We start from the raw sequence: 16,743 nt of genomic DNA, 5'->3' as shown, positions 1-16,743 counted from the left end.
TGTCCCACGAGCAGGGGGGCTTTCACTGGGATTAATCCGTTTAGTGTGGCAAAGGGAAGGAAGTGGACAAGTGGAGCAATTGCAGATGACTGACCACAAGATTTACACTGAAACGTGGTTATTTGTTTGATTGATTGCGAGTTTAAATGTGGCTTTGTGTGTGTGTGTGTGTGTGTGTGTGTGTGTGTGTGTGTGTGTGTGTGTGTGTGTGTGTGTGTGTGAGAAAAGGCGACCTTTTTGTTCTCTGCTTTTCTCAGAAGTATCCAGACCCGTTTGAAGTTCAAATCCACACTTGAAATTTGAATAATTTAACAAGCTTCACGACAATGTTGCTTGCGGTTTTACATCTGCTGTGAGGGATGAAAGAAACGTTGGGTTTTGTTTTGGTTTTTTTTGTCCCAAAGAGACTGGTATTTGTGAAAGAATGTGAACTGATCAAAGAAATGAAAAATCATGAAATGTAACATAGAAGGTCAGCAGTCTTTTGGGAACTTTTAAAGGCTGTTCTCTAATCCTGCTTTGAGTTGTGGAATTCCCTGGCACCAAAGCACCCGGTGCCTTTGTTTTTTCAGACAACACCAGGCTGTGATTTATGTGGCTCAAATTGTCATAAGACAAAAATGGTGCTGATTACTCAGGATTTCAAAGTTTTTAGTTTTTTTTATTAAGTCCCAATTTGTTTAACTATTTGAGAACCTATCGACAAAACAGCATCCAGACTCCATTCTGTAATTGTTAAAGCTGGAGATGGTGCCACAGTGGAGAAACAGGGGCTCGAGGTTGCAGCTGCTCATCTGGTGCCCCCTCTCCCCCTCTCCCTCCCTCCCTCCCTCCCGGCCCTCCCTGTGCTCCCCCAACTGCCTCAGTCACCTTTGCCCTGTGTTCCAGCTGTCCTGCGTTTTGAAAGGGCCATTTGCAGCTCCTCACAGCCTCCTGACACAGAGGGGAATGAGCAATGTGATGGGAGGCGGCAGCCACTGGTCGGAAGGGGCCACCAGCTAGATTCTTATCCACTTACTGCTTTATTCCATTTTTAGTCCGGCTGTTACTGTTACAGATATCTGCACTGTAGTCTGGTCCAGATGATCAGAAATAAGACGGTGACGGGCTCTTTAAATGTAATTTCTTTCGATTTGGTTAAAGCATGAATTGTGTTTGAACAGTGGGCAAGAAAAGAAAAACAAAAGTGAATGACTTCTTACTTATGATAAAACAGACAGTCAACTAAATGTTTATACTGAGGTGTCAGATGTGTGCCACAGGAAAAACAACTCACCATTCAGCACTGATTTATACACACACACACACACACACACACACACACACACACACACACACACACACACACACACACACACACACACACACACACACACACACACACACACACACACACCATCCGTGCAGGAGCAGCGATGTGGATAAGAATAGGAGCAGTGGCCCTGTGTTTCCCTGGCCCTGGCAAACGTAGGCGCCCAGTAGAGGAGGGGTGTGTGTTCACAGGGCAAGACAAAGCAGTGGTTGTGCCCGGGGACCGTGGCCTCAGCGGAGAGAGGCTCGGCACGGTGGAGGTTCTCACACACAGAAAAAGATAGAGAAAGAGAGACAGGGAGAAAGCGAGAGAATGAGAGTGGGAGAGTGGGGGAGCGGGGAGAGAGAGAACACTTCCTGGAGGTTCATTCTTCCTCTCTGCAATCATCAATGGCATTCTCCCCCCGACCCACTCCTCTCTCAGACAAACAAAAGAACCCGCATTCCAGTGTAGCCTGACCGGCCAACCAGCCAGCCATCCAGCCACAGTCCAACCACATCACTCTCCTCACTGGACCAGAGTCTCATCATAGCCGTGGGTTTGTGTTTGAGGATTCTTATAATGCATCCTCACGTATAAAAAACAAAAACATCTTAAAACGCCTTAACATGCAGCTGTTACACTTTAAGTGGCTTTAATGTAAAGAATGACCGTTTTTTTAAATATCAAATTGGAATATTTTTGATGTTGTGGCCATATCGTACACACATTTCCACAAAATTCCAACAGTCATATCTGGTGCCAGTAAAAAGCTTGGGATACACACGAGACTTTGAAATAAAGTTTTGTTCGTTTGTGAAATGTTATCATGATGGATAGCTAGCAGGGTTTTTATTCTGCAACACTGCTTATCACAACAGCCACACCAGTTAAATTGTAAAGTATTCCTGTATTCCTCTTCAACGCAAATATGCACTTCTCTAGTTGTACATCCCTTTTATGCAACAGTTCTGTGTCAATTATTATATTTACTTATATTTATTGTATCTCTCGTGTCAAATAATGTGACAGTTCGAGCAGCGTCACTCTGCAGTTGACTGGAGATGCTTTCACCTCCTCCCTGTTCAGACCTTCCTGCGTTTCTGTGTCCAATTTTTGTACCTCATGTTATCTCTTCTCTTTCAACAACCCATTAAGTTCTGTTCTGTTTTTTGTTTGTTTTTTGTTTAACTCCAGACAGATACTGAGAGTAGACAGGCATCACAATTCAGATGAGTCGCTGACAGGAAAGGCATCTGTTAACTTTTACTTTTGCTTTGAACCTGCAAAACAACAAGGTAGGCATTCCCATCAACAGGCCAGGGGTGGAGGAGAAAGAGGAGGAGGAGGAGAAAGAGGAGGAGGAGGAGAAAGAGGAGGGCACCACTGAACACCAACAGAAAATATGGGCTATACCCTGAGTCAACTCTGTTTGTATGACAGGAACAGCTTGGCAAGGCTGACACAGTAGCAGCGAGGAGCACATTACAGAGTGAGTGACAAAGAGGGGAAATGACAGCAGAAGAGGCTGAGAGACAGAGGGCACAGGCCAATGACTTTTTCATCACAGAGGGAACACTGGCAGCTGTCCCTGTTTCCTGTTCTCATAATATTGTTTATCAGTTATTGCTCAACTTTTCACAATCGTTGTCTTTCATTTTTATAACATACACAGTGTACTGTGTTTCCACCATGTTTGCTCATTACACAGATTCAACCCTAAGATGATGAGCTACTATTTTATGCAGAAGTGTATTCAGAATTGAAAAATCAGACAACAAGGTGAAAAGTGTGAAGCAATATTACGTTAGAGTGAGAGGTTTCTCAGGTTTTCTAAGTGAAGGACCTCCTAGTTAGAAACATTTTGATCAAGCAGACCGAGTCATCTGAGGGCTTCCTTTGATAGAGAGGCTCTCTGACTGCTTTTAAACAGACTGAGCTTGCCTGTCTGTACCTGTCTGAAACTGGTTTAACTCCTACCTCACCAGCACAGAGTTCTCCGTCGCTGTAGATGACGGTTTGTCGATAAAGTTCTGATGTAACGCACCAAGAAATAATCTGACATAAGAAGACTGATAAATCTGAAGGCTTTGACATTATCCTTTGGCCTTTTAATCTACATGACACCTCCTTTTATAACTGTCCTGAATGTTTTGTAACTCATGGTGCTGATTTAAGATTGTAAAAGTATATTTATCAGCATTCAGTGATGGAAGAAATATTCAGAAGCAATTCATGCAAATTTATATTACAAGTAAAAGTCCTGTGTAAAAAAAATTCTCTAGAAGTAAAAGTACATATGTATCAGCGGCAAAATGGAGTTAGTAACAAAGCAAATGTGCTGGTTTGTCCCTCTGGCTGATAAATATATGACATCATTGGATGATTAATACTGACGTTTCAGTGTGTAAACAGCATGTTAATGTTGTAGCAGCCACAGCTGGAGTTAGTTTCAATGGCTTCATATCCAGGTTTATATACACTGACAGCAGATGAATCTGAGATACTTACTGGGAGAGGAAAGCTGAAAAAGTTCTGATCCATAAAAATCTGAATCTTATTCTCTAATCTTTGATTGCTGATAAGGTATTGGATCCTTTGAACATTTATTGAAATGAAAACATGTGAGAAGTTTTAGAGGGAAAAATCCAGATTTGTTTGAGGTGTTATAAACTCGTAGACAATTGAAATGTGACCCCGACTGCACACTGCTTTTTATAAGACATCAGAAGCCAGACAGGTTGTGTTGTAGGCTATTTTGAAAAACTTGTTATGATATCTATTCTGTCAGGACTTTGACTTACAAGTAATTAAAGCTGTCAAATAAATGTAGTGAAGTGAAAATACTAAAGTTAAGTGCAAGGACCTCAGTATTGCACATTAGTACTTCAGTATGTGTATTTCATTAAGCTACTTTTCACCACTAGGATTTAACGCACTAAGTAAACTACTTAAAGGTTATGTCTGATTCTGAACTTCACTTCATGGCTTTTACCTGACATGTCACCTTTTCACCTTACGGCAACTCAAAAAGAAATGATGTCTTTTTTGGCATCTGCAGACTCAATGACTGCAACGTTTTCCGATCAGTTGTCTCCAAATCTCAATCATAAATCAACCACCCGATGCTTCAGTGTTGACAAGCAACAGAAGGAGAGCAACATCATACCCACAATACAGTATTTACCTGTTAGATTTCATATCAATCAAAATATGATTTTGTCAAAAATGCTTTTAAGCACCAAAGCCAGGTCCTGCAGGAGCGTCAACGTTAGCTCCGAGACATCTGACTCACTCATTCAGTCGTTCGTTGGGATTGTTCCAATCTTTTTGCTCTGTTTTTTTCCGATTTGTTACCCTTTTACTTTTGTCTGAGGATTTTTTTCCAGTAAGGAGTGGTATTACTTGAATGTAAAGTCCACTCACTGCTTGCACAAGTAAACCTTTGAAAGCAGAGAACAGAAAACTGGCCTGCTGTCTGCACAGAATAATTTCCCGAAGCTACTCCGCGCACTTCTGCTGATAATTTTTTTTTACCTTTTGGTGACCCATGTTTCTAATGCAGTAGACATTGTTGATGTTTGTTTGTTTAAATGTAGGCCTATTTTATGTAAGCATTTTAAATTAACCCTTAGTGATTTAAATCGTTTCACAGTTCTTATGAAATAATTTAGCATTAATCACTTTCCATTTGCTTAGAAGCTCTTTGAATTGTCTGAAAGGTGCTTTATTAATACATTTGAATTGATTTGATTGACAGAAGTAGAAAGTGTCTAAGTATATTAAATTTGTTAAATTTGTTTCATGCAGCCTATATTTTTTTCTGTCTTTGCATCGGAAAAGTTTAATTGAGAAATTTGACAAGCTTCAAACAAGGTGAACTATGTAACAGTTTGTAAGTATTTATTATTATATAACTTTTTTCATATGTTCATATGCAGCACTTTGTCTTTTTTATAGTATTTATTCTACAGTATTGCTGCATGGGCTGGACCGCCAGCCTAATAATAAAGTGAGTGACAAAGTTACACCATTGGTGACATCCTGTCTGTATTTTGAATAAAAGACCTCATTTCAAAATAGAAGCTCTGCACGGTTTCACATGGTGCAGCCATGTATTGGTTCTTTTGAGTTAGTCTACTTTTACAAAATAATTTTTTTCATGATTGAAATAACATTTAATAACATGTTGTAATATAATTTGAAAGAGTATCAAAAAGCTTATATGGGGAATGATTTATCATGTCATTGATTAGATGATCAATAAATATTTAAAGGCTACTGATAATAACTTAAATTCAAAATGCCCCAAATTCATCAGTTCCAGCTCCTGAAATGCAAATATTTAAAATTTTTGTTAGTTTTCTCTGATATTTTGGAAACAAACAATATGAGTGGGCTATGCACAGAGCTGAGCTTTTTATTTAAAAAAAAAAAAAAAAAAAAAAAAAAAAAAAAATTCTGAAATGATCTACAGATTAATCAGTAATGAAACTAGTCACTTGCAGGAAACCCTGCAGGTCATTCTGGAGCAGCTGGCTGAGTACCAAAATGAAATCACAACTTTACTGCTGCAAAAAGTTAATCTTATACATTATCTAATGTGATTGTTCCAGGAAAAAAAGAGAGGACCTCCTGGAAACCTTACAGGGACTTCTGTAGGCTCCTGAATCCCATTTTGAAAACCACCGGCACAGATAAAACAGCACAGAGTTCAACAAGGCCATGCAGAATAAAAAGCCTCTATAGTAAACGCTGCAGGGTTTTTTTTTTTTCAATGGGAAGGCTGACAGCTTAGCTACTACTCCTCCTGTGAATGCGACTCATACCGGGTCGGCTCTAGGACCCGGGAGAGCGGGCTGCCACAGAGGCATTGCAGACAGCGCGTTTGGGAGGTGTAGTGGAAGAAAGGCAAGAGAAACGGAGTAAATGAGAGCACTTTTGGCCACATTGTTGAAGGACTTATCAACTTAAAATACCGCCGAAACAGCTCACAATAATGAGACGGACACATTGTTGAATTCCTGTCCAGGTAAATGTCCGCGTTTCCTTCGCATGGTTAACTACAAGAGGTCGACAGCTAGACAGGGTAGGTCCCCATTGTACTTAACATGGGATGCGGTTATTCTCACCCAAGCTGCCCTGCTAGGCCCCATATCCTCTCTATCGCTAAATGCAAACCCGAAATGAGCCACTTTCCTGACTTCACTTCGCCGGAGAAGTTGTTCAGCACGAAAAGTCGAGGGCTTCCCGTGAATTACAACGCGGTGTTGTTGTTTTTTTGAACAAAAAAACCCCAACAGTGACCACTTTTGAGACTCAGCCCTCAGGCCAGAAATATCTGCAGTCACGTTAACTTTCAAAGGTTCACCTCTGCTACAAAGTAGTTGTTGCTTTCATGGCCCGGGAGGCGACAGAAAACCAACGAGCAGCTCATTCATTGTCAGGAAGCACGTCTGCGTTTGTTTACTTGTTGGAGTGAGAAAAGTGGTTTAATCTGAAGAGCGTTAGCTTTGTTTGAAACCCTGGTGTGTCTACGTAACATCATACAGGGTGCTACATCTTTGTTGTGACTTGTTGCCGCCCCATGCTGGCTCCCAAAATGGGGTCCAAAGACCTTTTATTTTTTTTTATTTTTTTTTTTCCTTTGTTTTTTTAAACCTATTAACTTGGTTGTTTAAGAAGCCACAATACTGTGGGGAACTGTTTTTTGATAGTTGTCACTGTCCTCACTGTTATCATCCCACCTACAGTGGCACTAAATCATGTTAACTATAGGGTTAAGTAGATTTATTTTTATATAAATGTTATGAAGTGGGAGTCTATGATGATGATGATGATGATGATGTGGTGGGAGTCCAAATGACAAGGTGTGTCTGCTGCACATCTGAAACCAGCACAGGTTTTTTTTTTTAAATTTTTTTATAAAGGCTTTAATGTCCCAATTTGAGGGGAAAAAAAACAAAACACCACTAATGTTCCTGCCTGTTTTGTCTCTCCCATCTCCCAGGGCTTTACATAGTCCAGAGAAAAGAGGACGTTGTCCCCCCTGGGCATGTTGTGCCCGTAGTGCCCTCAGTGACAAAATGTTTTCATCAGTCATGAGACTGCGTCTGTCCAGTGTGTGTTTATGTGTGTGTGTGTGTGTGTGTGTGTGTGTGTGTGTGTGTGTGTGTGTACGTAAGAGGGACTTGGCATGTGACCTGGGGAAGACGCAACAAGCTGGCGTAATGATGCAGCCAGTGACTGCTTGGCTCTATTTAGAAAATACCAGTCACCTCCCACCCAATCCCCTCACAGCCCCGTTGACGCAAATGTGCCACCAGTTGCATGCAGAATCTGAGGAATGTTGTTTGAAATTTTGTCCCACGTGAGCAGGGAGATGGACCTGCTTGCACCACGGGTGGGGGCGGGGGGGTTAAGATGCATCACCACTGAGAAAGAGGTGCCTCTTACAATAGTTGGTCGGTGTCGGCGTGGCGTGAGAGTTATTTCGTCTTGTCACCAAAAAACTGATTTCAGCCTGAAATACTTTCTGTTTCACTCGTCTTGTTTACTAGTTGCGACTTGATTTGCAACAACCGCCTAAATTAAGGCCTCTTTTTTTTTTTTTTTTCTTGAAAGGACGCAATGAGTAAGATAATTTGAATAAACACAGCTTGGTGTTGCATCTTTAATTGAGTTCACGGCTTGTCTGAACAGCATGAAAAAATGAATATATTAATGTGAGTCATAAAAGCGTTGTTGTTCGTGTCATCACAGGATTAAAGCAGTGACTCTACTCCTCTTTCAAGGTTGCAGTAACTGTGGTTGGTGTTCAGCCACAGCTACCCACGATATTCTTATCATTCATGGTGTGTTTTCAGGGAACTTGAAAGAGGAACTCGGTGCTGTATCGTAGATCACTCTAATTCTGGTTCCACTGTGGCATTTCAACACAAACTCAAGTGTCGGTTCAGGGGCTGTTTTTCCAACGACAGGTGAGCGCGTTTGATGTTGTCCTTCCTGTCAATCATTTTACATATTCGAGAGTGTATGTTTGTACCTTTTGTAACCATAAACCAGCAGCTGACTCTCTTGTTTACGCGAGCGGCAGCAGAAAATAGAGCAGAAACAGACTTGCATCTATTGATCTGTGATGAAGGAAGTGGTGCGGTGACGTCGGCCTGATTTTCTGCTTTCTGCTGTAAACACATGGGACTGTCCTCTCTGGCCCGGCGACAGACTCGGTGTGTGGCATCTTCTGCTGCATGATACTGATTTGCGTTGAATGGGATGGCCCCTGCGGCCGGAGCCAGAAAGATGAATGATTGAAAGCTGCCCTGACATCAGGGCAGGCAGGCAGGCGGTGGCCCAGAGGCCCGAGGACCATGTGACCCGCTGTCAGGGTACTGGGTTCATTCAGTGGCTGCTGGCTGCAGCGCTGGCAGCAGCCCAGCTTTTTCCACACAGGCCGCAGTAGCAACAGGTCGCTCCCATTAAAACAGCAGCGCTCTGTTGTGGCTCCAGAGCCGGTCTTGTGCATGTGTTGCTTTTTTGGCTGTGGTGTGTGTGTGTGTGTGTGTGTGTGTGTGTGTGTGTGTGTGTTTGTGCGTGTGTGTGCGCGCACACGCGCTCAAGTTTGTTTGTGCGATGTATCCCAATGTGTGTATAATGTGTGTATAATGTGTGTATAATGTGTGCGTGCCGGTGCCACAGAGTACACACTAAGATGCCGGAGGGATCCGACGGTTTGTGTGAAGCAGCACAGCCTCCAGTGCAATAAACAAAAAACAAAAATAAACTTCTATTTCATAAACTCAGCTCTGCTCATTGATGGAAGAGAGCGAGCGGGATGGCAGAGAAAAGACGTGCTCGATCATACGTTCACTGACTGATGTATTTGAGATTGTACTGATTCGACGCGTAGTCTGTCAATAGTCACATTCACTTCCTGTTGTTGTCCCCACTAGTAAGCTGGATGAGGTCACTCACACAGAGCCCTCTTTTGATGGCCCTGCTTCGATGGAGCAGCAGGAAAATTGATTTCAGTCGATGGTCAGAGATTGCCTGGTGCTCTACGTGATATTTGTGTGAACAAGCCTGGCAATTGATCATTCTTTTGCTCCCCCCCACTCCTGCATTCAAAGCTATCTTGCCATCATAAAGTACTAAATCTGAATCAAAGGGTCAAGTGTTTTGGTTGTGATAGCCCGCAGGTTTCAGTGTGTGCTGCTGATGGAGACGTCTGTGTTGAATTAAGCCGGTTTATCAGATGACACTACAGTCTTCTCTTATACATTGTTTTACTCGAGTTTAATCAAGTCAACGACAGCGACTTACGCTGCAGCTTCATCTTTCACCCACATTTAGTTTTTATGCTGCTGTTGCTTTGCTAACAGAAGACCTTAAAACACGTTTACTCTGTAAATGTGACTTGTGTGTAATTAGGAGCCCGAGTTGTTGTTCTGTAAACACCAGTCTGGCATTTAGCCATGTCAGGACCCGGAAACGTTTCTGTGATTCGTCCCTCCGTCACATGTTGGGTATGTTCTTATTCAAATAGGAATAAATAAATAAATAAACGGCAGCTGTCACAGATTCAGGGCACAAAGTTTATTCACGTTCTTTAACGTATGAATTTTTTCGTCCTCAGTATTTTTGTTGACAAAACCGTGTCACCTCGAGGTCTATCAGCTGTAACTGTTAGGAGCTTTCAGCAGCATCACATGATCCTCATCAGCTTTTGACGCGGAGCTGCAGATTTGTTTCTAATCCTGTAATGAAAAATCAAACTTGATCATTTCACTGTCTATTACCAAAAAAAAAAAAAAAAAAAAAATCCTATTATTTTCCTTTTGTAGTATTCCTGAAGCCTTTCATCATATCACATGATCTCAGGTTGTTTTTTAATCCTACAACCTGATATTTGAATCTGAAACGTGTCATATACAGTATGTTTTTTTTTTTTTTTTAACAAAACAATTGCTAATTGGATATTTCCAACCAAATCAAGAGCGTTTCTATATTTTTAGTTAAATTGAATCTTTCACACAGATTCTTTACTGCAACACAGCAGTGTAATCATTTAAACTGAATTTCATTGTAAAGTATCTCGTTTGCGCAAGGAAATTAAATCAATTAAATAGTGACAAATGAATGTTAATTTTAAGTTGCAGGGAAGATTTTGCTCAGTGTGATTCTTTGATTTGAGTCAGAGTGAATCTCCATGTTTCTCCCATCTTTAAAGCTCAAAATGATCATAAATGTAGAATTTAGGGAGGCTATCAAAATGTCCTGGTTTTTGGCTCCATGTTGATTCATGTTGAACTTCACTGACGGCCAATGCAGCGCTGCACAACTGGAAAATCCTTTTGTTTTCCGGCTTTTTAAGCCCATCATCTGGTCCAGTTCAAGTTTTAAGTATAACCCAAATATGCAAGTGGAATAATAATCTGTGGCATCCCCCGCAGAAACATATACTGACCTACATTACACCGTTAACAAAAACACACAACTCACCAGCATATGGAGCTATGAACTGAGCTGAACTGACTAAACCATTAGGGACAGACCACAAAATAAGTTAAAAAATAAATAAATTTAAAAAAATCCGTTATTTAGGTTGGCTGTGAAAATTATTTGACATCATTGTTTTGTCACTGTTCTTGTGATGATTAGAAGAAAACCACCCAGTCTATCGGGGATAGCAGAGACCTCAGTGTGAACGGCTAAAACCACGACCTCACGTAGACGTTTGGACCTTGAAATGTTGCAGGTTCCTCGAGAAGGACGGCGCTGTGGTCAGTGGTCCACTGACTGGGCCATAAAGCACGAGGATCTTCTCAACTCTACGCTGTTGACCCGAGGGTTAATATTCAGACAAGTGGAAACAAATCTTTCACCTCAATGTGGGGCTAATTTTTACTTTCTTTCAACTAATAGGTAACCACCATTGAGAAGGCGGCTATAAACCCCAGGACCCCATCTCCAGGCTCCTGCACAGAGCTGAGTGAAGGAAACTTGGGAAACAAAGTTGTGTCTCTCCCTGTGGGAAACCTGGATCCTCCATCCTGCCCACCATCATGACCAACGTGGTGATCGTTAAGGAGGGATGGCTGCATAAAAGAGGTAAATCCACACATGAAGTTTGTATTCTATATCACTTATAAAGTCAAATTATTTGATTATTTCAAATGTAAAAACAATCACTGTATGCCCTTCATTATTTGTGTTGCAGGGTTTGTTGTATGCGTTGTTTGCAATTCAGTCAAGGTGTAGTATAGTCATCATCATCACTTATTATACTACGACTGTGCAAACATGTGTTAACCAAGAGAGCACAGTATACAAAATATGCAATTACAATATGTTCACTGAGCAAATGATTTAAAAATCTCTTGTTGATACATGTCAGAGAAACGTATTGAAGGGCAAAAGAAATACATTCTTTTCATGCAACGCATATTTGGGGTTTTCATTAGAGCACAGAAACTTTTTTGGGGAGATTTATTAAACTTAGTTGATAAGTGTCTTATTGTTAGGGATGTTTCAGGGTCTCCTTAGTCTGGCTGTCGTAGGCCTGGGTTAATATTCTTTAATATTCATGTTTTTAATTTTGTTTCCTTGCTGTGTTTTTTTTTTTTGTGTGTGATCGTACACATGTTCCTGGTTGTTATTTTACATTTTAGTGAATTGTAACTGTATTTACAACCAGGTAGTATGGCAGCTCTAGTAGAAACAGATATCCAGTTGCAGAGTCCCCAGTGGGCCCCATTGAGCTGCTCTGACGGTGCTGTGTGGCGTGGCATGGCTCTGTGTCGGGCTTCAGTCCTGTTGTTTGGACGAAGAGGCATTCCTCACATACCTGCTGGCTTTGAGCAGCTTTATGTGTGCATACTAACTTCAACTGCGGCTGGCTCGCAGAGCCCACTCCTCCTCCTCCACCTCCACCACCACCACCACCACCACCAGGGGCAAAATAGGATAAGAAACTTCTCCAAAACCACTGGAAGCTCCTGGGCCCAGAGCCAAAGAACCGGGCTTTTACTGGAAGAGGGGAAACCAAGACTGAGACTTATGGGATAAGGTGATGGGAGCAAGTCACTAGAAGAGTTCCTGGGACTCAAGGGGGAAGAGAGTGCTGCTATGACATGTTATCCCACACTCCCCCTCTTCAAGGCTCGGCCCTAAGAGCATAACAGGCTGCTGTTTTAGGAGTGGGTCAGCCTGGTTCGGATCAGTCGGCCTCAGTCAGACACACCCGTGTTCTCTCGGTGAGCGTAAGGTTAAACTGCTCGGTGCTATTGGGGTTTTATTTGCAGAAGCCGAAGCTCTGCTAATGTCATAAAATGTGGAAGTAGTTTTAAAAAATATGGTTTTGGCTAATCTTGCATTTCCTTCACCTCTTAATAAAAACCTGCAAGGTAAAATTTAGAAGCATGTTATCTGAGACTTTGCACTCAACTTATGTTTTTGTGTCTATTCAGAGAACAGAATCGTCATTACTTTTGAAAGGAGGCGGGGGGGGGGGGGGGGGCACACACGCATGTAAAAGCACATTTCAACACCTTCGCCAGTGACGATAAGAACGGAACATTTCACATAGAAAGCCGGTGTAAAATATAACCGTAAGAGTAGTCAAATAGTGACTGGTAAGAAAACAGTGATGGTGTGTGGCAGTGGTGTGCAACGAGACTCACACACACACACACACACACACACACACACACACAGTTCTAGCAGTTGACACCCGTGTAGTTGTGACACACACACTAAACAAACAACCCTTCAGGAATAGTGAGTTGGCATGCTCTTGTAGCCCAGCAGCTGTGCCCTGTGAAATGTCACCCAGAGCCTCTGTGTTTTGATTTGAGGGCGTCCGCCTGCCTCCCCGACAGGAAGGCCTTCAGTGTCGTGTCACTGTCACGCCGTCTTTGCCCCAGAGCCACCGCACAGAAGGTGAACCTGCATTCGCCCTGTCCTGCTGTCCATCACCTCGGCCAGGCGGCCTGCACTCTGCAACCATCTCCCCGTCCTGCACCTTAAGTGGAGCTTTTTTTTTTTTTTTTTTTTTTTTTTTTTCTGTGTAGTGGCGCCACCCAAGTGACTCAAATCTCCACGTGGGCGTGATAATAAATGGCTTATGCCGCCTCTAAGAGTGTTCACCATGCTCATTACTCCCATGTGTGCACTCAAAACACCAATTTAATGTTTTACAAAAGATAGGCCGTCATGTTTCCATCCACATGTAGTGTGTGCTCCATGGCTGGGGAACTACTTTCTTTATAGGACGGACCGGTTTCAGAGGCCTCGTCTTCTAGCGGTGCCTGCTTTTTTTGTTTTTTTTTGTGGGTTTTACATGGTGATTGGATTTCACAGGCAGAAAGCACAGCATCTCCGGCATGTCAGCTGAACACAGCCGTTGCCCTCGTTCGCACTCTTTGATTCCTTTCTGATTAGTCATCTCCAGGATGCATGTGCAAACTGTGTCAAGACTCCTGAAAGAAAGAAAAGTAGAGCGAGCATTGTGCCTTGGTACCCTGTAACACCCCCTCTCCCCTCCCACCCACCCTCCACCACCCCCTCCACCCCCGTCATTACAGAATCTCAGCCTTGGAGTTGCTCTGAATGTTTCTTCCAGACAGGCTGCGCTCAATGAAATGATGTCATTCTGAAGGACACACCTTCATACTTTCTCCTGAAGCCTTGCGCTGCGGTAATGTGTCTGGATCGTGGACACCATCGGGGATGTGTTGTTGAGACTGTCATCTCGTTTATCTGTGTGGAAGGACAGTTTTGTAATGCAAGACAAAGCAGCTGAGTTGAATGAGAACATGTGTGTGTGTGTGTGTGTGTGTGTGTGTGTGTGTGTGTGTGTGTGTGTGTGTGTGTTTAGATATGAATATGTCAGTGTGAAGCATATTTATTTAGAAGTTGCACTGCCAGCAGGAAGTTACCCAGTGCCCTTCTGCACAGACCGCATCACAAGTACAGGCTTGCAAAAACACTAACTTTGTTGTTACTATCATAACCAGTTGTTATGTGTCCCCAAATGATACTTCCCTTTTAGATCCTTCAGAGTTCACCCACACACTTTGAATGTGCCTACGGCCTCTAGTGGCCACAGAGACTGAGCAGCATGTTATTTCTTTTTTTTTTTGCAAGTGTGTTTTTGCAAAGTTTCCATCAAAGCTGGAGCATCATCAGACATCAAAGAGGCAGATTGTGGGTTCCCTAGTTTCCAGGGAAGCGCTGTGGCCAAGAACCCAGTGAAGCTCAACAGAACAGCGCTCGCTTGTCCTCCCCTCTTCCCTGGCCCTTGTTTGTTTGACTCATTTGCTCCCTGACAAGTATAAAGAGCCGGCCCCCTCGTTAGGCTAACGAAGGCCACAACAACTGTTGGAATTGGGTAGCACGCTCAGCTGGCTTCGACTCATGAGAGGAGGTTGGGAGAGAGAGAGAGAGAGAGAGAGAGAGAGAGAGAACACACACCAGTGGAGATAGTGACGGAAAAGATAAAGGGGCGAACAGAGAGAGACAGAAGTTGAGCAGCGTCTTTGTGATGTTCCCAGGACATTGCTCAATGACCCACTCGGCCCGAGGAGAGCTGTTGGATGTTGTGTGCGACGTGCCACAGAGACCCTCCGGCGGTTTGGTTCGGGGCTCATCAGCCGATTGGCTCCTGTGCCGGTCATGCGGCTGAAGGACACTCATGAGCTGTTCCTCCAAGCGAGACCTTGTTGGTGGTCGAGGAGACTGCATGAGACGCAGGAGAGGGGGAAGGGGGGGGGGCTTATAAAACACAAAACACAGTAGTCGGTGGAGAAGAAACTTTTGAATATCTGTGCCTTCTGCATCTGGCGAACAGGCCTGCAACAGATTAGCCAGCATTTTCCACATTTGTATTAGTTTGCCCTGTAAGATGTCAGTGAGGGAATGCAGCGTTTCCTGCACTGTTAAAAGCTCTTGGAGAGCAGCAGACCCTCCTGGTGAACAAGGTCTCATGATACTGCAACGCTGACTCTCTCAGGACTTCAGGATTTTGACTTGCTGCCAGATCTGCTGCCGGGCTCCTACACATCCCCTCGTTACGGCTGTCACGGGCCGCACGCTGCTGCAGTACACAAACCCGCCCTCAACAAAACACACTACTGCAGGACAAAAGGAAGAGCTCATTAAATTTGCTAATATATTCACCTACAATGGGAGGGATTTAACAAACTACTGTCTCAAGAAACCAGCAATTCTTATCTATTTTGAAGTTTATTTATTGCAATATAGTTTCTTTAATAAGAAAATATAACGCAGTGCTTTACTAGTTACATTTTTAGTAGTGGGATTGTAATCTGCAGCATTTTCTTTTTGTTTGAGTCCAGTTTAGTCCGCATATTTTAAACTGATAGATGGCTCCTAAATGTTAAATAACTGATCCGAAGGCAGTGCAGAAGCAAAACAAAACGTCGAGGGCTGAGTGAGATAAAAAGGGATTTTTCAAAAGGGGAAAGCTGTTGGACCGACTGTGGGATGTAATTCAGTGACGATGAGTAATTTAGTAGTTTGACTGAATCTAATAGCATCGCACGTGTTCTCTTTTAATAACTTTTTAGAAAATAAACTTTGGTGGTTAAATATCCACACTCGACCCAGCTGATCACCAGCAGTGGAAGCTGTGGCAGACAGATCTGGGAGCGGAGCCCCCCGTAGGCAGCGTCCAGCAGCAGAGGGTGTCACACCGGGAAGCCAGCGCTCTGGCCGGGTGTCTGGCCGTCAGCGCGGACCCCCCGCTCGGGGTAATGGGAAGCAGTCTTCCTGCTAAATGTGGTGGAGAGAAGTAAATTACTAGGGTGCAGCTGTCGGCAGGCTGGCGTGGTGGGGGGAACCAGGATGCTGAGGGAGGTGGCACTTCCACCGTTTGCCTCCTCTCATGGCGGGCTCGCTGTGTGCTTACTTTGCTGTACAGAGTCCGCCTGCTCCACCCGACGTGGTGCTCCACCCGACGTGGTGCTCCACCTGACGTGGTGCTCGTTTCCCTTTTTGTCTGTCGCTTCCTCACTGTCCTCAACTGCGTCCTTCCTCCTGTTCTCTTCCATTCTTCCTTTCCTCCTCGTCTTCACTGCACCTCCTCCCCTTTCTTTTAGCCCACGCTAACCCCCCCCGCAAGCTTACCCCTCCTCCCCCCAGTCCTCCCGCACTTCCAGTGCACGCTCACCGCCCACTGCCCACCACCCCACCATCCTGTTGCTAGGATAATGACCCTGCTGACAACTCAGACCCGTGGCGGAAGCAGCTATGGACCAGCGAAAAAGCTCCCGGTCTTTGACATCAATCACATCACTGGCACCTCTCTCCAGTTTAGGGAGGGTGGGGGAGACGGAGAAGTGAGGAGGATGCTCAGCTGTCTTCTGACTGAGAGCTGACTGTACGCTCAGAAATTTTCATAGATCCCCCATATTAGCTTAATCTGTTAGTCA

At 43.6% G+C, this 16,743-nt stretch overlaps 1 protein-coding gene across 4 annotated transcripts in view; it reads left to right on the top strand.

Annotated features, from left to right (window-relative positions):
• The first annotated feature begins 6,166 nt into the window (after positions 1-6,166).
• The window catches only part of akt1 (v-akt murine thymoma viral oncogene homolog 1), a 29,867-nt gene continuing 19,290 nt past the window's right edge, over positions 6,167-16,743 (top strand). For 2 of the 4 annotated variants that reach the window (XM_069152000.1, XM_069152004.1), the window contains exons 1-2: positions 6,167-6,323; positions 11,216-11,401. In XM_069152000.1, coding sequence (XP_069008101.1) covers positions 11,356-11,401 — 46 coding nt within the window. In that variant the 5' untranslated portion in view covers positions 6,167-6,323; positions 11,216-11,355. Of the gene's footprint in view, positions 6,324-6,365; positions 6,381-8,175; positions 8,272-11,215; positions 11,402-16,743 lie in introns of those variants that run through there. The other 2 variants (XM_069152002.1, XM_069152001.1) reach the window with 2 other exon arrangements.

This window comes from Embiotoca jacksoni, unplaced genomic scaffold (assembly GCF_022577435.1).
Source record: "Embiotoca jacksoni isolate LCO1_2020_lvr unplaced genomic scaffold, fEmbJac1.0.p SCAF_18, whole genome shotgun sequence".
In the NCBI taxonomy this organism is placed as follows: Eukaryota; Metazoa; Chordata; class Actinopteri; family Embiotocidae; genus Embiotoca; species Embiotoca jacksoni.
The sequence above is the reverse complement of the archived record's forward strand: the minus strand, read 5'-3'. Positions and strand labels throughout refer to the sequence as shown.